General features: G+C 36.2%; 5 protein-coding genes across 6 annotated transcripts; 1 reads left to right on the forward strand and 4 right to left on the reverse strand.

The window, feature by feature from the left end:
• Window positions 1-3,732: 3,732 nt before the first annotated feature.
• LOC21409766 (WAT1-related protein At3g02690, chloroplastic) lies at window positions 3,733-6,717 on the forward strand. Its single transcript, XM_010110642.2, has 6 exons — window positions 3,733-4,480; window positions 4,584-4,706; window positions 5,390-5,539; window positions 5,721-5,892; window positions 5,997-6,057; window positions 6,227-6,717. Exons 1-6 carry the CDS (start codon window positions 3,791-3,793, stop codon window positions 6,327-6,329), a joined length of 1,299 nt encoding a protein of 432 aa, XP_010108944.1. The 5' UTR covers window positions 3,733-3,790; the 3' UTR covers window positions 6,330-6,717.
• Window positions 6,718-6,752: 35 nt separating this feature from the next.
• LOC21409767 (uncharacterized protein At1g65710) lies at window positions 6,753-9,639 on the reverse strand. Its single transcript, XM_010110643.2, has 2 exons — window positions 8,234-9,639; window positions 6,753-7,840 (listed from the first exon to the last, which is right to left on the reverse strand). Exons 1-2 carry the CDS (start codon window positions 9,416-9,418, stop codon window positions 6,995-6,997), a joined length of 2,031 nt encoding a protein of 676 aa, XP_010108945.1. The 5' UTR covers window positions 9,419-9,639; the 3' UTR covers window positions 6,753-6,994.
• A 4,108-nt stretch (window positions 9,640-13,747) lies between these two features.
• LOC21409768 lies at window positions 13,748-15,181 on the reverse strand. Its single transcript, XM_010110644.2, has 4 exons — window positions 14,690-15,181; window positions 14,440-14,542; window positions 14,162-14,346; window positions 13,748-14,050 (listed from the first exon to the last, which is right to left on the reverse strand). The coding sequence occupies exons 1-4, from the start codon at window positions 14,804-14,806 to the stop codon at window positions 13,823-13,825; spliced, it is 633 nt and encodes a 210-aa protein (XP_010108946.1). The 5' UTR covers window positions 14,807-15,181; the 3' UTR covers window positions 13,748-13,822.
• A 32-nt stretch (window positions 15,182-15,213) lies between these two features.
• On the reverse strand, window positions 15,214-22,959 carry LOC21409769 (pentatricopeptide repeat-containing protein At5g16420, mitochondrial). 2 transcript variants are annotated; one of them, XM_024173863.1, is made up of 4 exons: window positions 22,846-22,959; window positions 22,142-22,253; window positions 18,516-18,583; window positions 15,214-17,087 (listed from the first exon to the last, which is right to left on the reverse strand). In XM_024173863.1, the coding sequence occupies exon 4, from the start codon at window positions 17,015-17,017 to the stop codon at window positions 15,422-15,424; it is 1,596 nt and encodes a 531-aa protein (XP_024029631.1). In that variant the 5' UTR covers window positions 17,018-17,087; window positions 18,516-18,583; window positions 22,142-22,253; window positions 22,846-22,959; the 3' UTR covers window positions 15,214-15,421. The 2 variants fall into 2 exon arrangements, with proteins under 2 accessions (XP_024029631.1, XP_010108947.1); XM_010110645.2 differs by lacking the exon at window positions 22,142-22,253 and having other exon boundaries at window positions 22,846-22,865.
• LOC21409770 (pentatricopeptide repeat-containing protein At4g33990) lies at window positions 18,859-24,095 on the reverse strand. The gene is given in 3 exon segments (XM_010110646.2): window positions 18,859-21,376; window positions 21,378-21,417; window positions 24,079-24,095. Coding segments are annotated over 3 exon segments (2,382 nt in total). The 3' UTR covers window positions 18,859-19,051.
• Window positions 24,096-25,583: the final 1,488 nt, after the last annotated feature.

The following is a 25,583-nucleotide window of genomic DNA, read 5'->3' on the forward strand; positions in this document are numbered from 1 at the left end:
AGCGCCATATAATAACAAAAAAGTTCACATATTTATAATTATCAATTGTGACACTCAACATAATAGAACGCCTAAATATTCTTTTTTTTTTAGTCGCATAACTTGGCGATCTTGCAATACCCTAGTCGCCTACGATTGTGGGCCCCACTAGCTGCTGCCAAGTGTTTTAACCATATACAAGTATTGTGTGTGAGCAAATTGGGTTGTTCTTTTGCCTTTTTTGAGTTAAGATGACTTGAGTGATGATCTTGAGTTGAGTTTGAGTATTATAACTCGAGTTGAAGTTGTAACTTGAGTTTGTGTTTGGATGTGCACATTTGAGTTATGATTTGAATTGAGAGTCTTTTTGAGTTTGTGTTTGAGTAGGTCAAAACTTAAATCTATATTTATATAGTATTTTAATAAAAACTCAATGGTGTTGAAAAAGTTTGTGTTTGAGTGGGATTTTATTTGCCTTTTCTTATTGTGAATGCACATAAAAAAATCATTTAAATCAAAATTAAGACGAAAAAGTTATGGCATTTTTAAGAATAGAAAAAATACTATTTATTAACTTGAGTTTGAGTTTATGAACTTGAATTGAAAGGAAAACTTGAACTCGAGTTTAGCCATAAACTCGAGTATAAATTCAAATTTTACAAAAGAACATGAACTTGAATAAAATTGTAATTTAAGTTAAAATTTTTTCTGAATTTCGTTGTAAAAGAACAACCCGCCGATGATTTTGCAGTTTAGAGATCAATCATTGCAGCCAAATAAGGAAAATAAATAAAAGCACATCTGAAAAAAAAAAAAAAAAGAAACCCCCAAGAGTCACCATAGCCACCGCATAATTCAATATAAGAGCATGATTTAGCCGGAAAAGAAAATGGAGCCAGCTATAATAACTTCTTTTCAAAGCTCAGAAGTTCGACTTTATTGTCTTCATATGATCATTATAATTATCCTACATATTTATTACTAACTCTCTTATAGTAAGAAACCAATTTATTTATTTTTTTTGTCGGAATAGAATAATTCATTTTTACTTTATAATAGTTATTCAAGCTATAATTAACTTTATTATAATAAGTAAACAATTTATTTTTATTGGAATAAAATAATTGAATTCAATTTTTAACAATTCATTTTTAATTTTCTAATACAGTTACAGTTTTTATGTTGTTACTTTATGCTTTGATTTCACAAATGACTTTAAATTATACACTTAATCCTATTTTGTCCCTAATTAATATGTTAATTATGTATAATAGGCCGCTCCGATTATTGTGGTTACTACCAAACTGGTCTCTCCCTCTACAGTCGTCTTTCAAAAAATGGACCGAAATAAAACAGTAAATTACATGAGGGGCGAATTTGAAACTTGATAATTTTTTACCATTTTTATTGAAAAAAATAAAAATAAAAAATAAAAAAGTAATGCCCATCATAAACAGAACAATTACAGTAAGCATTCAATTGTAATATATTTACAAGCTTTATTTATAAGTTTATTGGCCTAACTATACCATTTATCTTTTATTAGAACAAAATAATTGACTTCAATTTTGGAATATTTATTTTTAAATTTTCCAAGAACATAAATAGTTACAATTTATATTTTTAATTTTATGGGTCATTTGTACAATTGCCACTCAACTGTACCTCAAAACTAGTTGTTAAGTTCACATTCCAACAACTATTGTTATAGGCATTACCGTTGATCAGTATCCTCTACCAGCATTTCACAATTTGGCACCTAATACTATTTTGGCCATAACTCACTCAATTTTTAAGAATTCAATGATTTTTGAATCATTGTGAAGATAGAAGACTCGCATAAAATTAAAAAGTCATGAGCTTGTTTTAAGCTAACCTAATGAGCCTTGCTAGCTCAAATGAAGATTCAATCAACTTCTTGGCTATGTTTGTTTTACTACTTAAGTTGAGAAAATCATTGTAGTAAAAAGAATTAATTAAAATTTTTATGAAAAAAATATCGTATCAATAGAATTTGAGTTGTGACTTGCATTGTGAAAAGATGACTCCTGGGTGATTAGCGTTGAGGAATACTGTGTCCGCGGAGCACGGCGGTGATTGCTTTCTAGTTTTGTGTCTTGTGTGTTTTATTGTTGTTTTCTATTGTAATAAAAGCTTGTGATGTAATAAGGGGTAGTCTCCACACCCGACTCTCATTTATTTTATTGTTTATGTATGTCCACTAATAGAGTAGTCTTAGTTTGGCTAAAATTAATTCTAGGCAGCGTAAATGTCCTTCCTTTGTGGAGGTTTATGATGTGCTCCTCAAGAGCTATAGGGCCTTATTTGTTTGGGAGAGGTCTTTTTTTTTTTGTAAAGCTTTTAGTGTGCTCGTTTGTAGTATGCTGAGGTAGTTTTATGTTTCGGGCCTCAAGCATGCGTTTAGTGGTTTTGTAACAAGAAGACTGTTATCAGTTTTTTGTTTAATATAATTATTCTTAAAAAAAAATAATAATAAAACAGGACAAAGATCTCAATTTATTTATTTTTTTAAATAGTTGAAAAAAATCAGGATCTAAACCGGAAAAGCATTAGCTTTATACTCGAGAATCAAAAGTGATTAGAGATGCAAGAACGGGCCGGCCTGTTCTCCTTAGGCCCATGCAGGCCGCGGGCCGGGCCGAGCCAGGCCATATAAGAATGACCTTAGCCCAGTCCATACCACGAGCTAATTTTACGTGGGTTAGGCTGGGCCGTGCCATGGGCCTTGAATGAGCTGGCCCACTCAAGGCCCATCATGACCCATCATGAGTTTAGATGGGCCAACCCATCTAAGCATATAATTTTTAATTTTTAAACAAGTTAACAAATATATAAGTTTGAATGGTCAATGGAAATATAAAAAATGATATTTTATTTACGATTACCTCATTAAATAAAAACCTTTCTAAGGAAAACTCAGTGTGACAAAACCTTGGTAAGAAAAAGAGTACAATCATGATAATTATACACAAGATGTTGACAAAATTACTAAGAAAGAGAAAAAAAACATGAAGATATTATAGGCCTAGATGAGCTGGGTTGGGCCGGCCCATTTTGGGCATAGACGGGCCGAGCTGGGCCGGCCCATCATGGGCCTAGACGGGTTGGCCTAGCCCTGCCCAAGCCCGGCATGGCCCATGATTTTTCATAGGCAGTGCCGGGTAGGCTCATGAGCCGATATATGTTGGCCCAGCTCAGCCCATCAATATTTATGGACTGAGCCGTGCTTTTAACAGTGACGGGTCATACCGGCCCGGTTCGTGACTATGTCAGGATGGGCAGTCCATTGTTGCATCTCTAAAAGTGATGAAAAAATCAAAATGAATATATAGAATCGTGTATTTCCATTATTTGATAGGAAAATAGAAAACCATTTGCAAAAAGAAAAAAAGAAAAAAAATAGGTATATGGGCAAGTACTAAAATTCTCCTGGTTCTTATTTTTCAATCATTTAAAATCAAAACATCAAAAAAAAAAATCAATATATCAGTTCCGGACGAAACTTTTATTTTTATTAAATTTGAAGAGATTAAAAAAATCAATGAATTTAAATATATTGGTTTCATTTTTTTTTTTTGGCTAATAAGTAGAATTAATAGTGTTTGAGCTTCAATTTTGAAGTGAAATGAAAGATATATATTTTTTTTTGTTTTTGAGGGAAAATGAAAGATATTGAAAGATATTTTTAATGGGCTTTATCTAAGCATTGTTGTGAGATGAGAGAGAGGGAGACGTGTCAGTCTCAATAATACAATAATAATTAATTCTTGAGAAAATCAGAAAATCAGAAATGGGCGCGAGAAGTTTGGGGCTGTGGTGGTCGCCGCCGGCCTCCTGGTGCCACCGCTCTCCGCTTCCGTATATTACTACTTCATGTGCTACTAATGTGCCCAAAAAACCAATCCTTAATTTCGTCAATGACAAACCAAAACCCCATTTCTCTTTCCATTCTTACCCAGAAAACGTCTCCACTCGTCGACGACGAAGACGACGCCCAATCTCCATTTTCAACTGTACCACTTCTTCTTCTACTCAACTCCAACAACAACAAGAAGACGATGGAGAAGAAGAAGAAGAAGAACAAGACGAAGGCGAATTATCATCCTCGAATGTTGATTGCGTGGGGACAGGCCTGGACGTGGAGTGCCTAGTCGAACAAGAAGCAGAAGAAGCGAAATCATGGTTCTCAGATTCGTCATGGTTGGAATGGGCGGTGGTGGTGTCGCCTTTCTTCTTCTGGGGAACGGCGATGGTGGCCATGAAGGAGGTCATTCCGAAGGCGGGCCCTTTCGCCGTCGCCACCTTCCGCCTCGTCCCTGCCGGTCTCCTCCTCATCGCTTTCGCCGCCTCCCGCGGCCGTCCCTTCCCCTCCGGAGGCCGCGCGTGGCTCTCAATCGCACTCTTTGCCCTCGTCGACGCCGCCTGCTTTCAGGGCTTTCTCGCTCAGGGCCTCCAGCGGACCTCCGCCGGTTTGGGCAGCGTCTGTTTCTTCAATTCAATACATTTCAATTTTGTTTCATGAATTGATTCCATTTGCAATGCAATTGAACTGATTGGCAAAGTTTTAATTGATCGATTTGCAGGTGATAATTGATTCGCAGCCGTTGACAGTGGCTGTACTGGCGGCGTTGCTGTTTGGGGAATCCATTGGTGTTGTTGGAGCTGCGGGCCTTGTGCTTGGTGTCCTCGGACTTTTGCTTCTCGAGGTCTTCCTTTCATTCTCTTTTTCACTTCCATTTCTCAGCCAAACCCATCTTCATTTTTCACATGGTAGGAAATAAATGAAGCACTAGCAGTGAGCAAATTGAAAATTCATTCCATTTCGTATTTATGACTAAACCAATCGATTAAAGGGGTCTTTATTTTGCATGAAAGGGGAAAAGAGCAAAAGGGGAGTGATTTCTTTTTCGATCTAATTCTGTGTTTACTTATGAAATCTGTAACGAGAGTTTGGTGAGCTCCCCACACTTTTAAATATTAATTTTCTGTTAAAGTGAATAGAAATGATGGATATCAAATGTTCTTATATGCTCTTAATAGTTGTGTAAAAGGAAATTTAAGTATTTATATTGCTAAGATTACTATTCCTGAGTTTAGTAAACACCAAAAAGAGAATTGGTTTACTTTCCACTACACTGTCTAATAGATAAGTAAACACTAGAAAGAGAATCAATACTCCTCATTTCTATTACTTTCTTTTCTAATCTCATTATCTTTTCTAGTATATTCCTTTGCAGTTTGGTACATGCACCCAAAGTGTAGAAAGCCGGTTCCCTAGATGGTTGTAATTTGGAGCCACATCAAGTTCTCTTAGACATGTTTCATGATATATGGCTCCCCGTCATTTCGGAAAGCAATAGTTTTTCAAACGTGTTGGTTTTATCTGCAGGCACCTGCACTTAATCTCGATGAAAGTAACTTTTCATTATGGGGAAGCGGAGAGTGGTGGATGCTTCTTGCAGCTCAGAGCATGGCTGTTGGCACCGTCATGGTTCGCTGGGTGTCTAAGTACTCTGATCCTGTCATGGCAACTGGATGGGTATCTTACTTGTTATCATCAAAACTTTTTAACGTATTTGTTGTCTATCAGACTTTATCTTGGACCATAGTTGTTGATCATTTCATAAAACGGTAGTGCAAGTTACATCCGACATCTGGTTTAAGAAAGAACTTTGGGAAGACTAATGCAAGCTTCTTCTTTTTTTTTTTTGGGGTTGCAGCATATGGTTCTTGGTGGTTTGCCTCTCCTTGGTGTTTCCATTCTTAATCATGATAATGCTGTTAGCGGGAATCTTGGTGATTTTACGACAAGCGATTTGCTGGCGCTTTTGTATACCTCTATTTTTGGAAGTGCCATTAGCTATGGTGTATATTTCTACAGTGCAACTAAAGGTCTTGTTTTCATCTTTCATATTAGTGTTGGGTTTCTCTCGTAATGCTAATTTTCTCTCATTGCCCATATTGGTTTCTGAATTTTCCTTTCTCTTGCATTTCAGGCAGCCTGACTAAGCTCAGCTCCCTTACATTTCTAACCCCAATGTTTGCTTCAGTATTTGGGTAAGCTCTGCTCGCTCAACCACAAAAAATTACCTATATTAATGAGCTGATTTTGTTACCGCTGACTTCTTAAGACTTGTGTATTATGATCATAATTGAGGAATACAATAAGTTTATCATGGACATGAGAAAGTTACTGATGGATGTTTGTTCCTCATTTGTATTACAGGTTCTTATATTTTGGTGAGACTTTCTCACCGTTGCAATTGACTGGCGCCGTTATCACTGTGATTGCAATATACATGGTGAACTACAGGAGTAGTGTGGAATAATACTATATGAATATAGTCCATAGAAATGCATTTAGCAGAGAACAGAAGAATATGGAAGCTGGTTGGATCACTCATCGGCTTGACTGCAGATTCGGTTTGCATAGATGCAAGCCAATTGGAGATTCGTATTATGCATCTACTGATCCAATCGTATATGGTCATCTTCAAGCCTAACAACAATTGGCGGTTTCCATGGCAAAAATCTTTAGAAGGTGTTATTAGTTTCTCTGTGACATACTATGCTCAAATGAATCTTGAGCTTATAAGTATAGGTAGTAGTTTTGGTTGTAAATGATTATATTTGTATCTCTTAGAATTTTTGAAAGGACTAAAAAGCTTCTTAAGTTGTCATTACAATCTTTATAAGGAAGGGGCATATTTGTCAAAAGCTCGTGAGATGGTTGGATATGTGTTACACGCTTAAATGCAAGTTTTATTTCGTTCTTAGACATTTCATAAGTTACCAAGCCAGTCTGGAAAAGCAAATGTGAAACACCAAGGTCAAATCAAATGGCTTTTGATTTAAAAATGGTTGTTGCAAGTTTGCAAGAAGCCAACAACAACACACAGGAGTGTTTTCTCTAAAAAGCCAAAAGAAGAAGAATCAAACTAGAAAACAAGCACTAGTAAATTTAGCAAACTGAGAACTACGAGCACTATTAGTACTACGTTGATGCAGCTGCTGCAACTACAGGAACTGCGTGAAGCCCTTTGGCGGAGCCAAGCCTGCCCCGCCCAATCCCTTTATTACGCTGCGGCTGAACTGCGTGAGAATCGCTCATCCTTCCACTTAAACTCTCTTCCTCTCTATTGTTCGACCTTGAAGTCGAACAATCCGTTGAATCTGCCGAATTAGGTTCCCATGAAGAGGATGATAACACCCAGTTCTGTATCTGGCTGCCACCTGCAATGCTGTTGCTTCCTGAGGATTCTTGGTCCTCTGCATCCACTACTAGTCCACCGCTGCCCCCACCTCTTCTCACCGTCACATACTTGTGGAAACTCGGCTCCGTCAAGTCATCGCTGCCAACAATCACTTCCGACTCCACAAAAGGCTCTTTAGCAGGTCCCAACAGAGAACTGTAGGCGTTATTGGTTCCCTTGTTAAATTGATCTTCCGAAAAGGCGGAGCAGGACAGGTTGGAACCCGTTGCGGAGTTGAGGTCTGCCACAGCTTCGAGGATGGAGCAGGCCTTGCTAACGCACGGCGGGAGGGACACCACTGCGGTAGTGGCGTTGTTGTTCTTCTGGTGGAAGTTCTGGATGTCCTCAAGAAGTAGTCTAGTATAAGATGGTGTAGGATTCGGATTCAGTAGAGTTTCAGGGTTGATGTCGAGGTCTCGGGATCGCCTAGAGGACCTGCTTCTTGTCAATGTTTGTTGTGGTTTGTTATCAGCACCAGAGATCACCACAGTTGTCTCTACCATTGCTTGCTTTGGTTGTGAGTTCTTGTTCTCTGCGGAAACTCTGCCGTTGCTTCTATAATTAGTCTCCGCATTCGGTTTCTGAGCCTGCAGGTTGAATGAATTCAATTACCATATTGTAAAATCATTATTAGTATTTGCAGAGAAAAGTTCAGACATCTAATATAAAAATTAGTAGCGCTGAAAAAAAAAGAAAGAAAAACAAGTTGACTAGTAAAAGTAGGTTTTCATTTCTCAACATTTCATCTTCATATCATTGTGGAGATGCCACTCAACAAACCCAACTAATAAACTCTTATCACTTAGAAATGATTGATATGTCAACGTTCTTAAATAGATCCACAATTTCATTACTTTACAATTTTCTTTTTCCGAATTCTCTTACCATTTCAGAATCACACATCTCATTTGAGTACCCACCAAAAGTCAGTCTTAACAAAATAGTAAATTGGAGAGAGCAGAAAGGTTAAATAAAGTTACCTGAGTTGGGAGTTCCTTGACAAGGATGTTTTCATCTTCCTCAGGAACACAAGTCTCTCTTTTGCTTTTGGATTGTGCCCTGCCATTGTTACCATTGTTGTTGTGAGGGTTTGGATACGACAAGGAGTTGGGATCAATCTCACTCAGTGGATTCCTTCGATATGGCGACTGCTCTGCCTTTCTCGACGAGTTGCGGCTAAGCGATGGCTGCGCTTGTGGCTCATTGGAGGATTTAGCATTTCCATTGCCTCCTCTTGCTGGCGACTGAGAACGCGGAGACGCCGCACCCCTTGAGCCTGCCTCCCCCACATTTCTTTTCACCGAAATTCTCTTGATGCTATTGGCATTGGCAGCGGAGTCCATGTTGTTGCTCTTGTCCATCACCAAAGATGACGAAACCGTGGCTGGGACCGAAACCATCTTTCCTGGCCTATTAGCATTACCACTAGACGGCGCAGCAGTCTCCGCCGAGCAGCGCCTTCCAGGAGATCGGCTGACCCGCCTTTCTCGGCTGGAAGAGCGCTGCTGCTGGTTCTGGCTGCTGTCTTGAGGAGAAGGCGAGCCCCTCGGCGACGAACGCCGGTGGCTGCGCTGCCTCTCTCGGGGGCGCTTCTCCTCCACCGTCGCCGCTCCTTCGTCATTTACGATGCCGTCATTATCGTCATCGACAAGGTTGTTGTCGAAATCGTAGCTCCTCTTGGATCCGGAGTACTTTCGGGAGCGAGAAGCCGAGGAGGAGGAAGCGGCTTTACCGGAAGAGCTGCGGCTGAGCCTCCCGCACTGGATGAGAATGGCGTCCACCTCCTCTTTGGTGCAGCTGGAAGTCCTCACAACAGCAGCAGGTGCAGGAGCAGATTCAGAGTCTTCAAGTGGGTTTTTGGCGGAGTTTCGGTGGTCTCTGTCGTCATGGCTTTTGCGATGTTTGATGAGGAAGATCTCTTTCTTCACCTGCTGGGTAGGTGGCTCTTCTTTTTCTTCTTTTTTTTCTTCTTCTTCTTCTTGAATCTGGTTTTTTTGTTGGATGTCGTTTTTGGATCTGTTTGAAGTGTTGGGATCTACTGGTGCTGGTACTGCTACCACACTTGCTTGTGCCGAGTGATTCAACACGGCATTTTTATTATTAACAGACGAAGAAGAAGGAGGAGGAGGAGGAGAGAGTTTCTTTTTGCTTAGACAAGTACCCATTGACTTAACTAAACGGCTACAAGAGAAAGAAATGACTTGAGAGACCGGAAAGGAAGAAAAAACGTCTAAAGAGGCGAGAACTCAAGATTCTCAGCGCATATAGTAAGAAAGGAGAAAAACTCAAAAAGGAATGGCTAAGAAAGTGGGATTTTGAATTATAACGGATAAGGCGAGAGAGAGAGAGAGAGATTAGTTTGTGCGATGACCGAGGAACATTTCAAAATGGTAGTAATACAAAGTGATAAGAGAGCCGTTTGATTTTGGGGATTTAAGAGAAGAAGAAGAATTCAAATTGTGAAGAAGAGGCGGGCATTGGACAACGGGCAGGCAAAGGACCGTTGTCTGAGCCTTAAGATCTGTCTGACCATAAATCTGACGCACCCCCACTAAGCAAGGCACTAACCTCTTTTTTTAATTCCCTTTTTAAATCAGTGAAGCTAACTTTTACCACTGTTTTATTTTATTTTTATTATTTTTTTCCGAATAGTTTATGGTCTAGTTTTGTAATATTCTTACTGTACCTTAGTACAATACTCGGATTCAGGAATTATTTGATTCCCTACGGAGTTTGAGGATCCGTTTTGTTTGCTGATTTAAATTTTTAATTTGAATTAAAATGTGATTTTATATAAACATTTTTTAATGCAGTAAAAAAATTAAATATAATTATTTATGAGAGTTTTTTACTGTAACTAAACTTGAATCAACAAAATGAATGAGGCCTTAATTACTTAAAAATTTACCCTTTATTTTAGGAATTTTTCTAGTGTACTTTTTTTTAGAACATCAGTGTTTTTTTGCTTATCAGTCATCGATTTTTATTACTTTTTTTAATTTGATTTAACTTTTAATCAGATTTAATACATATCTAATGGCTGAGAAGCATAAAACACCAGAGAAAGTTTCATGTATTTTTTTAAACTACGGCCTCGTTCATTTCACCGATTAAAGTTTTCAGTTTTAAGTTTCTACAGTTAAAAGCTCTTAGAAAATGTCACATCTAACTTTTTCTGTTACAATTAAAAGCTCTCAAAAAATATCACATCTCAACTCGAATTGAAAACTTAGGCCTCGTTCATTTCACCGATTCGAGTTTTCAATTTTAAGTTTCTGCAGTAAAAAGCACTTAGAAAATGTCACATTTAACTTTTTTTGTTACAGTTAAAAGCTCTTAGAAAATGTCACATCTCAGTTCGAATTCAAAACTCAAATCCACAAAGCGAACGAGGCCTTAAATCTGCGAAACGAACAAGGCCTACAACTCTATTATTCAATTTGGGGTTTTAATTACAATATGTTGTCTTTTTAGTGTATTTTGGAATTAAATATACAAAGACCATTATGCTCTTAAAAACAAAAGAATTACCAGTAATCTAGTAAAGTAACTCATTGCTAGCACAACAAAGTAACTTTTAAAACGAAAAATAAATGAGGATAAATTACACGTTTTTTCCTTGAATTATAGACCTTGTTACAAAATGCCTCATGAATTTTAATTTTAGCTTTTTTTTCCCCTTGAACTTCAACAATTCTTACAAATTTTCCCCCTCAACTAAAGTTTTGGTGGAAAATGTTATGTGAAATGTAAAAACTAATAAAAAAAAGTTCTTTATATTAAGATTTTTTTTACAGAAATAACACATATCACATAAATAACGAGTGTCGTTGAATCATTTTTAGCACACTATTACTCTGTTAAATCCTCCTCATTTAGTCACACAGAAGTACAACTACTCAGTAGAGATCTGATCGCAGGTGATTCGACTCTTGAGGAGGTCTGATGGCGACCTCTGTTGGATTGGCCACCACAGCTGCACCGTCATCCCTACACCGCCGGATTAGGCAAACGGCAAAGGCCAAATCACCAGAAGACGCTATTATCTTGAAGTCGGTTAGGGCAAACGATGAAGCTCTTTTCTAATGGAAAAGCTATATGATTGTGGTGAAGATGGACAACTCCAATTAATAAGGGTATTTGCTCTTTCCTTAATCATTTTGTATTTTCTTTTCAAAGGGAAGACTTCAGGCACATTCACGAGGATATGTTTTACTTTTTTTTTCTATCTATTTTTTTTGCTTAGGGTGGAGAAAGATTGCTTCATCTGTTTATAATTTGTATGGATTTATCTTGTTTTTTTGATAAGGAGAAAGAATTTGTACATATCAAAACGTGTCTTAAAAATTCATATGCCCAAATCCATTTGGCAAAATATAATGTAAAACTTATATATGTGAGAGTAGTATTTGAATAATCAACAGGTAGTCGTTTCTTTATTTTGCTTTCTTTGTGTATACGTTTCAAATCCCGACAACAACTATTGATTTTGTGTTGAGGATGAACCATTTCTTTGCTCGGTTTTCTTTTGTCTGAGAAATACCCACCAGATTCCTCAAAAGAATTGAAAGAAACGATCGATTGTCTTTCGGTGGAGGAGGAGGAGAGTTGCCAGGGGTGGTAGTCGAATCGGCCAACTTTCGGGGTTCACAGTCAGATTTAGATAGGATTTTTAGGGTTCGTTTGGTTGGAGGATTCAAATCATGTGATTCGAACTATTTTCGATTTACGTGTATTTTTTTTGAGAGAAAATACTGTAACGAACCACGAATCATGATTCGAATCAGGGAACGAATCCCTATTCCAAACGCAGTTTTTTTTTTCACTGATAAAAGGTGTAATCTATTTCATAACTGTTTGATACATCATTTTAATCTGAACCATTCAAAAATGATCTGATGGTTGATGATTCTCACCCTACTAGTAGGGGAAATCACTGCCCCCTACCATAGACTTTCCCTTATTTTTATCCCCTTTTTTTTTTTTTTAAAGAATCCTTTGTAATTTGAAGTTGATAGGTGAACCAATTTCCTCTTTAAAGATTGGCGGTAATAATTATATTGGCGAATCGTTATGTTTTGTGACTTGATTTTATCAGTTGATATCTAGGTCTTCTTTGTAGTGCATAATAGTTGATTGTATTGCCAAATAATGGCTTTTGCGTCATTGAGATTTTGTGACATTGAGTTATTACTATTTGTCATATTGTATTTTTGTAATTAATGAAAAACTTTTCTAAAGTTTTTAAAATTCGTATATTTATTTCACAACTCAAGTTCTAAATTAAGAATTTAAGTTGTGTATATGAGAGAAAAATATTATAACAAAAAAGTTGAATTTAAATTATAGTAATATAATTTGAATTGCGAAAAAAACAAGGTCATTTACTTGTTGAATAGTGATTTTTTTAATGGTCGTGAATAGTAATTTTTAGGTTTAATATACACGGTATAAAATAAAAATAACCCTAGAAACTTTAGATTCAAAAAGAATTGTTCCATTGCTTTCATTGATAAAGATGGTGTCACCAAATTTAAGTTCAGGTCCAGGTGGCATCATTTTAGTTGGATTGATCCTACCAGTGTATCATGTAAACTTTGAGGTGTAATAATTATAGCTCACACATGTGTAGCATTCAAATGTTGATGTGTAACATAGAATTTATTCTAATCAAACAACAAGAAATATTTTTCCATTAAATTTTTTTTTTTTTTTTCCAGATAAGTTGTTACATTTTGGCTTGCCCTTGTTTCTCTTGGAAGAAAATTGCAAAGAATACCAAGTTGGATCGGTTCTGTTTTGAGCATCACATATATGCAACCATGCATTGGTCAAGACTAACAGAAGACTTCCTTCTGACCCACTAATGCATACAACAAAATTCATCTCCGCGTTTTAATGGCATTCGCGAAGCTCAAAACACTTCTCTTCTTCAACTTCTCCCGTTTAAATGAGATCGTGATAACCACAGGAGTGATGCCAGCATGAGAAGCTCAAAACTTGTGGATGCATATGGATCTAAGCAGAGTTCCTCTTGGCACTGAACACCTTCGTTGTCTCGAAGAATTGGCATTGGATGACCACGCGAGTTAGTCTTACCTTACAGGCTTGATAAAATAATTGACGAAATCTCCGTTTATTTTACCGATTTGAGTTTAAAATTTGAGTTTTGCTACAATAAAAATCTTTAAGAAACAGTCACATCTAACTTTTTTATTACAGTAAAAAACTCTCACATAAAGTCACATTTCAACTTGAATTAAAAACTCGAATCAACAAACTAAACGGCCTAAGTATGTACCGTAAGGTGTACTATTTTCTCTTGTAAACTTCTTATTCATCATAGTTCTGTTATTATTTGATGAACTTCACGATCGATAATCATCGAATAAAGTGCTTGAGATGCGATAGGCAAATATATGAAAAGGTAAAGTAAAACATGATATTGTTTATCAAAACTTGATACATTGGTTGGTCAACTATTAATATACATATACTGTACTAGATAAGAATATGATCATGATGATATTGTAGAATGAATGTATGTTCGTGCTTGAATGAGAGTGAGTTTAATCCTCCCAGACGGGAATGATTCCTTGAGCAGCCAAACGCTTCTTGACCCAGAAAACGACATGCTTTGCTGTAATCTTCTTCTCATCGATGAGAAATGGCTCAACGGTGCTTGCTCCCCACCCATACGACGACAGTGAAAAGCCTTTTGGACCTGTCAACACTCCATTCGGGAAGAATGCCCAGAACGAATATGGATTCCCTTTCTTCACAAACGATCCTTCCAACTGTATAACCACTTTTAATCTCATCAATTACTTTTCATCAATCCAAGATATATATATATATATATACACATATATATAATATAAAACTATTTAGATGAGGTGAAAACGGACCCTGTTGTCTTGGAAAGAAAGCTGAATATCAGTGAGATCTTGTTGGGCTTCAAGAATGGATTTGAGGGAAGGGATTACATCTTCTTCCATCATCTGAGGTAGCGGCTTCGCCGGAGCTTTCGCCGGAGCTTTTGGCTTTGGTTTTGGGGCTGCTTTAACTTCCTTATTTGCATCAGCAGCCACTGCTGTTCATAATAATACATGAAATTAACTCTTTTGTTTTGAAGATATTAAAATAAAAAGCAATGCAAATTGAAAAGTTTTCATATATCAATCACCTGTGGATGTAGAGGATTCTTGGACAGCAGAGCAGGCAACAACATAATTAATACTTGAGCGGAGCGTTACTAGTTTATTCATAATAACTATATTCTGCTTCTGCTGCATACATTTCGAAAAAAAAATAAAAATGAATCTAATTGCTAAATTGAAAGGAAAACAAAATCATAATAAGATTCTAATTAGTAGAAATTTGTAGAGGAAAATTTAATTAAGGAGATGATCAAATGGATTGGTGAGGGTACGTACTAGGGAAGTGGGCTTGGCATTTTGATGAGTCAAATGAGAGGAAGAAGACGACGTCGACGGGATTAAGCTCGAAGCTCCGATAGTACTCCTTCCATGGCCTCCGAGCATCATTGCCATATTTTTTGCGTTTTTCTCAAACTAACTAAGTCCTTTTATCTCATTAATCGCCTATGAATTGTTGAGGAAAAAAAGAAGGAAATAAAAAAGTGGCCAAGAAACACAACCAACTAGTGCAAAACTATCTTTCTCAGCATCCACAAAAGGTGTTTGGACTAATATGTGCCACTCGTTGGCTTTTGGAGTAGAGAAAAATTGCAATGTAAACACAAGAGATATATACGAAAGGAGAAGAAGCCGTTAGGAGGAGAGAGAGAGAGAGAGAGAGAGAGAAGCTTGTAAGTGTGTGGTGGTGAATGTTTTGTCGCGACACTAGTAAACTCACAAGATCACACAAGTACATCAAAGCTAATTTATTGCCTAGGCAAACATATGACAATACCAAAGTCTTTTTTTTTTTTCCCCTCCTTTTCAATCTACAGGAATTAAGGCAACTACTTCCCATTTATGATGGGCTAATTAATCATTTTCCATTTTCTTCCTAACAAAAATTTATCCACTCAAGAGACTGTTCTTGCTATACAATTTTATGCCAAATTTTGTTGCTTTCCCAATGCTGTAAAGGGTCTTAGTTAATTTGTTGCAATACTTTAGAATTAGAGGGTGTAATCTTGATCAAATATTCTCCGACAGAATTTTTTCAAGAACGGTTGCCCCCGTATCCAAATCTCCGATCATCGTAGCGAAGAAGATATCCCAGCAATCATTGTCAATTTCTCTGCTTGACATCGCCACTGAAAGGACCTTTGTCACTTCTCCTTCCTTTCTGCGCAGTCCATCGATCAACATGCCATAAGTAGACTTGCCAGGCGAACATCCTTTACACAACATCTCCTCCAGAATTCTAATCCCTTCTTCTGCTTTTCCAGTATTACAAAATCCTTTTATCAGCATATTATAGGTAAAAGAATTAGGAGCACAACCCTTCTCCACCATGTCGTCCCACAATCTTCCTGCCTCACACAATTCTCCCTCCTCACACATTCCTGCGATAAGTGTGTTGTAAGTCAAAATACTCGGAATTGAACCCTTCTCAAATTGATCGAATAACTTCCTTGCTTCCCATACCTTCCCTTTCTTACAAAGCCAGTATATAAGCGTACTAGAAATGGCGTTATCTGGAGTACAATTATTCTTCAAAAGTCTCTTCCAGAGTTCACAAGCATCCTCCACTTTCCCTTGCTGACACAACACATCAATCACCTTGCAACAAAGCGCTGAGCTCGGTATGTACTTTCCCTCGAGCATATCCTCGAGCAAATTAAGTGCTTCACCGGACTTGTTGCCTTTACAATAAGCTTCGATCATAACCCCATAAGTAACGTCATTGGGGAGAACCCCATTCTCTTCCATCTCATCCATCACCTTAATAGCATCGGCCAACCTACCTATCTTTACGTACCCATCCATTAAAATGGTATAGGTAGTTGCATCAGGCAGCCACCCTCTATCCAAAATCTCACCAAAAACCCTCTTGGCACCAACCATATCACCCCGTGAAACGTGCCCACCCATAATGGTGGTGTAAGTTACCACATTGGGGACCATTCCCATAGCAGGCATTTCATCCAACACCCTACGTGCACCCTCCATGTCGTTCTTGTTGCAAAGCGCTTTAATCAAAATGTTACACGTAAATACATTGGGCACCACCCCAAACTTGCTCTGGCAGTTCTCAAAAACCCAGCGGACTAAATCATAGCGCTTGTTTTGGACCAAAGCATTCAACAAACAGTTCAAGGACCTGACTGAGCACTGCACACCAAAGTTTTGAATCCGCAGGAAGGTTTTCAAGGACCATTTTGGGCGACCAGCGAGGCCATAACTACGAATAACCGCAATGAAGAGGTCTTCGCCGCACCTAATGCGGGACTTGTGGAGTTCAGATAGGAGGGACTCAACAGCTTCAAAAGCATGGGCATGAGAGAGGCGCCGAATTATGGTGTGGTAAGTGTCATAGTTGTGTGAGAAACCAGGATGGAAGTCACCGGCATGGCGGAAGATCTGGAGGGCAAGGTCAAGGTTCTGCTGGCGTGTGAGGATAGAGACCAGGCGCTTCGGGTAGAGGCGCTGCGGCCATGGCTTGATAGGGGGAGTCACTGTGTATGACTCAGTTGCTGTGTTGCAGAGGGATCGACTCTGGACATTGTGTATGTTCGTAATCTTCACAAGGTCGTGGACGTGACGACGCAACATGCTATTGTAGAACATTAATAATGCTGAATCGTCTTAATCTTGAAACTACAACTTCTTTTGCCAATAAAATTGTAAGACGTCCTTCCTGCAATTAGCGAACAAGAAAACATTGTTACTGCACTGTCAGCGTAAGTCTGTTGGAAAACAACTCTTAAGTATATGAAACGAGTTTAGTTATCTATAAGCAATCTGAAAAAGTATCACAAGGTCATCTCTTCTTACAACTACTAAGCATCCAATTCCTTTTAAATATGAAATTTTTTTATGCCTTTTTTTTCCTCATTTGGTTTGCAAAACCAAAGACCTGAAGTAAAGAAGGGCAAGATTAAGTTGGAAATGCATAGATCTTAAATTCTCTTTCATTTTCCAGATCATAGAGTGTGGTTGGGTGATCCTTTGGGATTCTCTAGTAAATCATTCTTTATTTTTCCATTATTGTCATTAACCTTGATGAGGTTCCTACCTTTGAGCCTTTTAATATCATTTGGATATCTTGTGTTCCCTATAGAGTTTTAGTTTTTGCATGGCTGGTTTTTCATGGTAGACTAAACACTTGTGCTGATTCAGAGGAGAAATCCTCATATTGCTATGTCTCCTTACCGGTGCTTTTCATGTAAAAAGGAAGGGGTGTCTCTAGACCATCTTCTGCTTCACTGTGAAACAGCTAAATTATTATAGGAGGAACTTTTAAAGGACGCAGGTTTTCTTTGGGTGTTCCCAGGACAATGCCAATCCTTAATGGTTGAGGACATGGTGGGATTCGGATCCAATAAAATGGCAAGAGTTTTGTGAAGATGTATGGTGCTTAAATTATAATGGACAACGTGGGTGGAGAGAAATTCCTGATTTTTGAGATAAGGATATGGGGGCAACAAAGATTTTTGAAAAAGTTAAATTCTTAGCTTTGCTTTGGGCTTCGAGTGATAAGAAGTTTAAGGACATTCCTTTTTCTTTGATAATTCTAAACTAGATGGATGTATTAGGAAGAAAATTGTCTGTTTTTTCTAGGAGGACCAGATCCTTTGTTTCTTTGTGTTTTATTCCTTTTTGTTTTCTTGAGTATACCTCATCCTTTTCTCCTTGTAATTGATAATCATCACTTAAAAGGGTTTTTCTTTTTTAAAAAAATAATAATAATTTGGATCACCAAAAACAGGTAAACGGCACAATAGTTAGCAAGAAATAGATGCTAACTTTAAAATCACAAATCTACTAACATCTGGAAGAAATAATAATTTATGACATTGGGTGAAAGCATATTACTTATCAAAAAAGAAAAGGTGAATATCATTAGTTTCAGTATTTTTTAATGAAAATCATTAGTTTCAGTATGTGATGATAAATAAGTTAGCAAATTGTCTGATACTAGAAATAAAGAAAAGGGTTGAATTCAAGGTGAAGATGACAGGTTTTCCCTTTCTAAAACTACCGTTTCTGCTGCAATTTCTTTAATTTTGTTGGGCACAAAATATAGCAAATGCTGAATTTTAAAGCATAGGATTTAACTTATTACCTCCACTACTCCACTTGTTTCTTAACCATTCACTAGAATTCTTGATTCATCCTGTAGATTTCCTCTCCCTGCATAGCAACACAAGCCAAAGAAAAATATGATTGTTTTCAAGTAAATCACATACTCAAATGCATGAGAATAATGGCCATGGAAGAGGTGCAAGAAAGGATACAATCTTCCACAATATGCAGAGACCATTGAAGGCTTTACAGTCCTAAAGGAATCAATTTCACTTAAAAAACAATGCTTGTTGTGATCTATGTATAAAATTTCCAAGTCAAAGTCATTTAAATTAAGTTACACGCATAGCTTTCTTCAATTGCAATGTTTTAAGTGGGTCAGTAAAGTAGAAAAAGTCAGTAAAGGACCCAATGAACAGCCAAAACCCCAACTTCTTTTCAATAAATACGGTGCTTGTTCCGTCCGATTCTCATGCGAGAACGTAATTGAGACACACAACAGAAATAAAAAACGAAAAACAAAAAATTCAAATGGAAAAGAGAGAATTCATTAGTAGCTTATATTGATAAATAATGTCACCAATAATCCCCACAAGAGCAAGTTCCATCCTTGAAATGATGGAAACGATTAGAATCCCTCACAATAATCTCCCTCTCGCTTATTGTGGATATGTACTTAGTTGCGTTGTGACAGTCACCACAGACCCTCAAGTTCTTGAAAATCCTAATTGTAGTTTTTGGAGGAGTGCTGATAATTCCAAAAGCAATGGCTAATCTCTCACTATGACTCGTGAGAATTTGCTCCTTCTCATCCTCTTCAACATCCTGCAACACGAAGCTGTAGTCAGGAATGTAACCGAGGCTTTTCATCTTAGCAGTCATAGCCCTTAACTCTATGCATATCTCCTGGTATTTCGGGTGGGTTTGGTTCCCAGTATAAAAGACATCAACCTTCTTGTTGATTTCAATGGAGCTCCACCCAGGAGTCTTCCTTAATCCACGGTCCATAGCTAGTGATCTAACTTTATCAACACCTTCCCATTTCCCAAAATTTGCATAAATATTTGATAACAGGACATAGTAACCAATATTTTCTGAATCAACTTCAAACAAGCGATCTGAAGCAAATTTACCCAACTTAACATTTCCATGTATTCTACAAGCGCCGAGAAGAGCACCCCAAATAGAAGCATCGGGCTGTATGGGCATATTCTTTATAAAATCATATGCTGCCTCTAAATGACCAGCTCTACCGAGCAAATCTACCATGCAGCCATAGTGCTTATAACTCGACTTAATCCCATATTCTTCCTGCATCACATGAAAGTAATGTTTCCCCTCATCGACCAAGCCTGAATGGCTACAAGCAGACAATAAAGATACAAACGTTATGTGATCCAGATTCACCGCCTTATCTACCATTTCTTCGAACAACTTAAGAGCTTTCTTGCCATGTCCATGAATTCCATGACAGAATATAATGGCATTCCAAGGCACCGAGTTCTTCCGAGGCACTTGGTAGAACAACGACAATGCATCATCTAATCTACCACATTTTCCATACATGTCAATCAAGCAAGTCCCCACAAAGACATCCATATGAAGATAGTTTTTTATCACCCGCCCATGAATTTTCATCCCTTGTTGCAGGGCTCCTAGATGAGAATAAGCTGGTAGAAGGCTCACCCATGTTCCTTGATTTGGAATTATTGCCTCGTGCTCTTCCATTATGTTGTATACTTCAATTGCCTCACTTGCAAGACCATTTTGAGAATAACCTGTGATCAAAGTATTCCACGAGACCACATCTTTGGTAGGAAGCCCTTCAAAAACAATACGGGCAGAATCTATTCCACCCAATTTTGCATACATGTCAACAACTGCATTTCCAATGGCGACATCTTGCATAAGCCAACTTCTCCTTAAAATGAATCCATGAACAGACCTAATCTTTCGACTATCGGCTAATTGAGACACAATAGAAGCTAAACTTAACAATGTTAACAAATCAGGCTGAATTTCAATTTGTTGCATATTTTTGTAGAATCTGAGTGCACTTATTGGATCATCATTCTGCTCATATGCAGAAATTATTGAGTTCCACGAAACCAAATCTCTTACAACCATTTGATCAAAGACCCTTCGAGCATTGGCCAACCAACCGAATTTGGCATACATGTTAATCAACGCATTGGATACAAATAAATCAAGTTCCAACCCTTGCTTAATGGCATACAAATGGATAAGCATTCCATTTAATATGTCACCCGATTGAGCACAAACAGTAAGCAGACTTGCAACAGTTACTGGATCCATATTTTCCCCCTCCAACCTCATTTCATTCATGACATCTAACGCTTCTTTAACATTCCCATTTTGACAAAATCCAGAAATCATTGAATTCCAAGAACCTGTATCTCTTATTGGCATTTCATTGAACAATTTACGTGCAATACCAACAAATCCGAACCGTGAATACATATGGATCAAGGATGCAGCAACATAAATATCCCATTGACAACCCAACTTCAGAACCTGACAATGTATCTTCTTCCCATCAACCAGATTTCCACAAGCTTTCAAGACAGGAGGAAAAGTGTAGAAATTAGGTTGAAAACCAGAAGCAGATGAAAGCTGATAAAAACAATGTAAAGCTTCACGGAAACGAGAAGTGCGTACGTAAGCAGATATCATGGAATTCCATGTATAGATGTCCTTCTCTGGCAGCTGATCAAAAGTACGACGAGATAATGATACATCGCCAAAGTAAGAATATAGATTAACAAGCCTGGTAGAAAGAAACATGTCTTTGACTTTCCCCGACACCACAAGAAGGGCATGAAGGCGCTTAGCAAGGTGCACTTTTGTGCAGGATACAAATAGGAGATTAAAATCAATTTTTTCTATTCTCATTTTCAAACTCGTTAGATGGAACTTGCGATCTATTTTTCAGTGCCGAAACAAATGACCAATCGGCTTGAAGTAGGGATAGAAATTTGGAAACAAGCCTTCCTTTTCAGGCAGGCAACAATCTGAAACCAAAGCATTAAAACATCAGCCAAGCAAGGACCCTAGAATTTTTAGGAAATTTTTTGTGGTTGAGAAATCAAAAAGCCAACAAATTTGAAAAATCTTTTAAATATAAAAATTGAATCCGATGTCACAAGAAACCAAAAGAGGTGACAATGAAAATTTCATATATATGACAATAATGTTTTTTTAGAGCTAACTTGTTGGAATTCAAGTACTAGGAAATTTGACGTAGACGCAACTATGTTATAGCAAGAGAAGAAATTCTATTTCCAAGCTTAAGGGACGAGTTTTATCGTATTTACAATCATAAACTATTGAAGTTTATAAAACGACAGGGTATTAAAATTCTGACAAAAAAAAAAAAAAAAACGTCCAGAAAGTTCTCAAATAAGAAAGCATAGACAAATCACATTATTTTACTTTTCTCCAAACCATCATCATCAAGAATTTTCAATCTATTACCCAACTAGAATAAAGACCAAGGCAGCAAAGAGTCTAAATTCGGAATTTATTTAGGTAAAGGAGTCCAAAAGAAATAAACTCTTTGGCTCTCCAAATTCATATCAGGATCCTTTCTCAGCAACCAAACAAAGCAGAGAGTAAGGAAAGAAAAGAAAACGAGAAAGCATGTACCTGAACATACAATTAGATTTGACAGCAATGCGAAAAGATCAGCGAAATTGTCTTGAAATACAATGTCCAATATTGGGTTTAGGCAATTGGGTTTTAGCCCCGAAACAGCTTACTGCAAAGAGAGAGTTCTTTTGAATATCCATTGAAAGTAAGATATACTCTTACTTCAGCCTTTCAAATCGGCGTCGAAGAAAGATAAAAAATAAAAATACAAAAATAAAAAACAGTTGGAACTTGGTTAAATTTATCAGGTAACAAGACTTCCATTTCCACATAAGCAAGTTGTAAGAAGCTAATGGAAGTGTTTTTGTGGAAATATCACAAAACCCGCTCAAAGAGGAAGAATGATTGCAGATAAACCAGTTCCTAATTATATGTTAGCCACTATTGTGTTCAACTACCAAATGGGTTCATACAACTTTTCTAATATGCATATATATATATTAAACTCTAACTAGTTGAACCCACCACCGCGTTTTTAAAAGAAATTACTACACCTTAATTTCGAAATTCCATAGCCTTGAATAAAAGATATACAAATCCTTAAAAACATCGATCCTATCATGAGACAAGAAGTCCCAATTTTTTTTTTTCTAGTTTCGCAAACAAACCAAATTATGTTCGGCTTGTTTATATAGAGCAGCAGTTTCATCAAGCTTCTAAACACAAAAAATGGATAATAATGAATAAAAACAAAAACCCACCAGTTGTTTGTTTTGTTCGTGCGGAAGAGAGAGAGGGGATGAACTGCCGATGGTGCTACAGCTCTGCTGGGGTTTAGTTGGGTTTTAGAGCTGCACTCGTCACTCGCGACTCGCAAATTGTTTCTCTCTCTCTCTCCCTCTCTCTGAATTTGGCTATAAAAAGAGTGGTCTTCCTTCCACTGTCGTATGATTTCATACGACCTCGTATCATATGCCGTTTCACTTGCCTTTTCTCGTTGCAAGGCCCTAAACTTTAGTCATTTTTACGGGTAAAATGATTTTATTTTTTATATGAAAATAAAAATAAAATTTTTTAATTTTAGATAAAAATTATTTTTAAAAATACGTTTAGAAATTTTATCAAGAGATTATTTTTAGTATAAAAAAATTCATTAATGTCTCTCTTTCTCTTTCTACTTGAGAAAGGAGAAAACGAAAACAAAAAATAAAAAAACGACTAAAAGCTATTTTTTATTTCTCTTTTATTTTATACTAAATCAAAAAATCATTTTCATTTCTGTTTTTTTTATCTTTATTACGCCAAACGCCATTTTAAAAACGTTTTTATTTTTTATTTTTCAAAAAATGTGAAAAACAAAAAGGGGATCAATTCTAAATACGAATTTAAATTTTAAAAACTCTCACTTTTATTTTTGAATTTTAAATGTATCTCATTTTAGTCTTTTTATAAGAATTTTTATTAAAATCAGACGAAAAAAGAGAGTTAAATGTGATCATGTAGTTTTATATTTTTGTTTTTAACTGAAATTTAAATAAAAAAACTACGTGACTGTATTACTATCTATATGTTTTTAACAGGGATAGAGATTACAATAGAAAGTTAAATGAGAACAATTTAAAATTTAAAAAATAAAATAAGAATTTTTAAAATATTAAGAGTAAGCTGAGAATAAATCTAAGAGAGCATAGTTACATTAATCGTTTTTTATAATGATGATGATGCATTGATGCTGCCAACTTTTTGGAATTGAATTGCTATTTTTATTTAAAGTATTAGACTTGACTACATTTCTCAACTCTACGTCATGCATTTTCCTATTATTTGTTTTCTGTGCTTTTTGAATAGCCAAGCTTATGTATAAATTATCATATGGCATATTTACTTTTTTTTTTTTTTTTTTTTTTTTTTTTAATTTTATCATTTGAAGTTTACACCTCGACTCAATTAGGAAAGAAAAAAACGTCTTGAGTTCCCAATTGTCTTTTTTAAACCTTAGCAGGTTCGCCATCTTATCCTTTTTTAAGAACATTATTAAACTTACTCTTAAAATGTATTAGTTTTAATTTTTATCTTTTATTCTCAATTAATATATTTTTAACTAATATAATTATTTTATTAATATTTATAAAAATAATTAATAAAAATCTAAACCCATATACTCTTATCTCATTTTTCTCTATGCTTTGAGGTGACACTACTAATATTCAACAACACATACTAATAAAAAAGTGTCTCACAACATCATACTCATATATAAGGGTTTTTTTTTTTTTTTTTTTTTTTTTTTTGGTGTCGAACATCAGTAGTAGTGTTTTTGTTTTTTTTTTTCCTAGTCAACACCTCTTCTTGAGACATGTATTAAGCATCAGCGGTTATTTTCACCATCAACTTGATTAGCTAAAAATGTTAGTATATATACTTTTTCATCAAGACGAGAAAATCCTTGATCCCTATACCTTTGGGACAATTAAGAAAAATAAGGAAAGACCACTTGGTACATGGAAAGGTTGCATTGTTAATTGGAACATGAGAAAAAGAAGTGAGGTTATGTTGGTTCAAAACGCAGATTAATATCTCGTCTTTGAATAAACAAGCACATTTGTATTTATTAGTTAAGCATTATTTGTCCAACATGAAATAATGCTAACTACTACCACCACGGGAATTTTCTTTTACCAGCTAATTAGATATTGATATGCAAGACTTAAGAAATAATTAGTACCAAACTTAGCAAGTGAACACCATCGTTGATATATAACATTGTTGATTGCTCACTATACATATTAAAGTTGAAAATTTAGGTCACTCCGCCCAAGCCCGATGGCTTGAAAGGGATATTCAGGTAAGGTCGGCCAGGATCTAAAACGAGAAAAGTCAGTCCAACCCGACTTTAAAGTCTGACGAGCTTAGGACCGGCTCAAATTTTTACAAGAAAAATTTAAAAACTTAATAAAATCAACAGTCTGTTTAACCCGGTCTAAACTTACGGCTCTAATATTTGATTGAGTTGGTGCCACCTACGACAATAAGGGTGCGTTTGGTTACAGTGGGGAATGGAAATGGGAATGATAATGGAATAGAATGGAAAGAAAATATGATTTATTTGTTTGGTTCTACTTTTACAAATGCAATAGAATGGGATATCAATATTTTCATGTTGACAAAATTACCCCTCATATTAATATAATTAATATCATATATATTAATATAATAATTTAATAACTAATATTATATATATAAAATTAAAAGGATATAATATATATAATTATAATTATAGTTATATAATTAATTATTATTATAATGCAATCATAATATATAATATAAAATGATATATAATATAATAAAATAATAATATTGTGATTATTTTATATTATAATGTTACAACTATACTATATTATATTATTAGAAATATAATATAAATATAAAATGTAATAATATAATATAATATAATATAATATAATATAACATATTATAATTATAATATATAATATAGTAT

The sequence above is a fragment of the Morus notabilis genome, unplaced genomic scaffold (genome assembly GCF_000414095.1).
Source record: "Morus notabilis unplaced genomic scaffold, ASM41409v2 Scaffold518, whole genome shotgun sequence".
NCBI lineage: Eukaryota > Viridiplantae > Streptophyta > Magnoliopsida > Rosales > Moraceae > Morus > Morus notabilis.

What these genes read in the sequence shown, in the direction of transcription:
- LOC21409766 (XM_010110642.2), top strand. Translation starts at nt 3,791, where the DNA reads ATGGGCGCGAGAAGTTTGGGGCTGTGGTGGTCGCCGCCGGCCTCCTGG. An exon ending in CCTCCGCCGGTTTGGGCAGC is followed by an intron (nt 4,481 to 4,583) that starts GTCTGTTTCTTC and finishes ATCGATTTGCAG; the next exon opens with GTGATAATTGATTCGCAGCC. An exon ending in TCGGACTTTTGCTTCTCGAG is followed by an intron (nt 4,707 to 5,389) that starts GTCTTCCTTTCA and finishes TTTTATCTGCAG; the next exon opens with GCACCTGCACTTAATCTCGA.
- LOC21409767 (XM_010110643.2), bottom strand. Translation starts at nt 9,418, where the DNA reads ATGGGTACTTGTCTAAGCAAAAAGAAACTCTCTCCTCCTCCTCCTCCT. An exon ending in TCAAGGAACTCCCAACTCAG is followed by an intron (nt 7,841 to 8,233) that starts GTAACTTTATTT and finishes TTCAACCTGCAG; the next exon opens with GCTCAGAAACCGAATGCGGA.
- LOC21409768 (XM_010110644.2), bottom strand. Translation starts at nt 14,806, where the DNA reads ATGGCAATGATGCTCGGAGGCCATGGAAGGAGTACTATCGGAGCTTCG. An exon ending in ATGCCAAGCCCACTTCCCTA is followed by an intron (nt 14,543 to 14,689) that starts GTACGTACCCTC and finishes AAATGTATGCAG; the next exon opens with CAGAAGCAGAATATAGTTAT. An exon ending in TTTCTTTCCAAGACAACAGG is followed by an intron (nt 14,051 to 14,161) that starts GTCCGTTTTCAC and finishes GTGGTTATACAG; the next exon opens with TTGGAAGGATCGTTTGTGAA.
- LOC21409769 (XM_024173863.1), bottom strand. Translation starts at nt 17,017, where the DNA reads ATGTTCTACAATAGCATGTTGCGTCGTCACGTCCACGACCTTGTGAAG.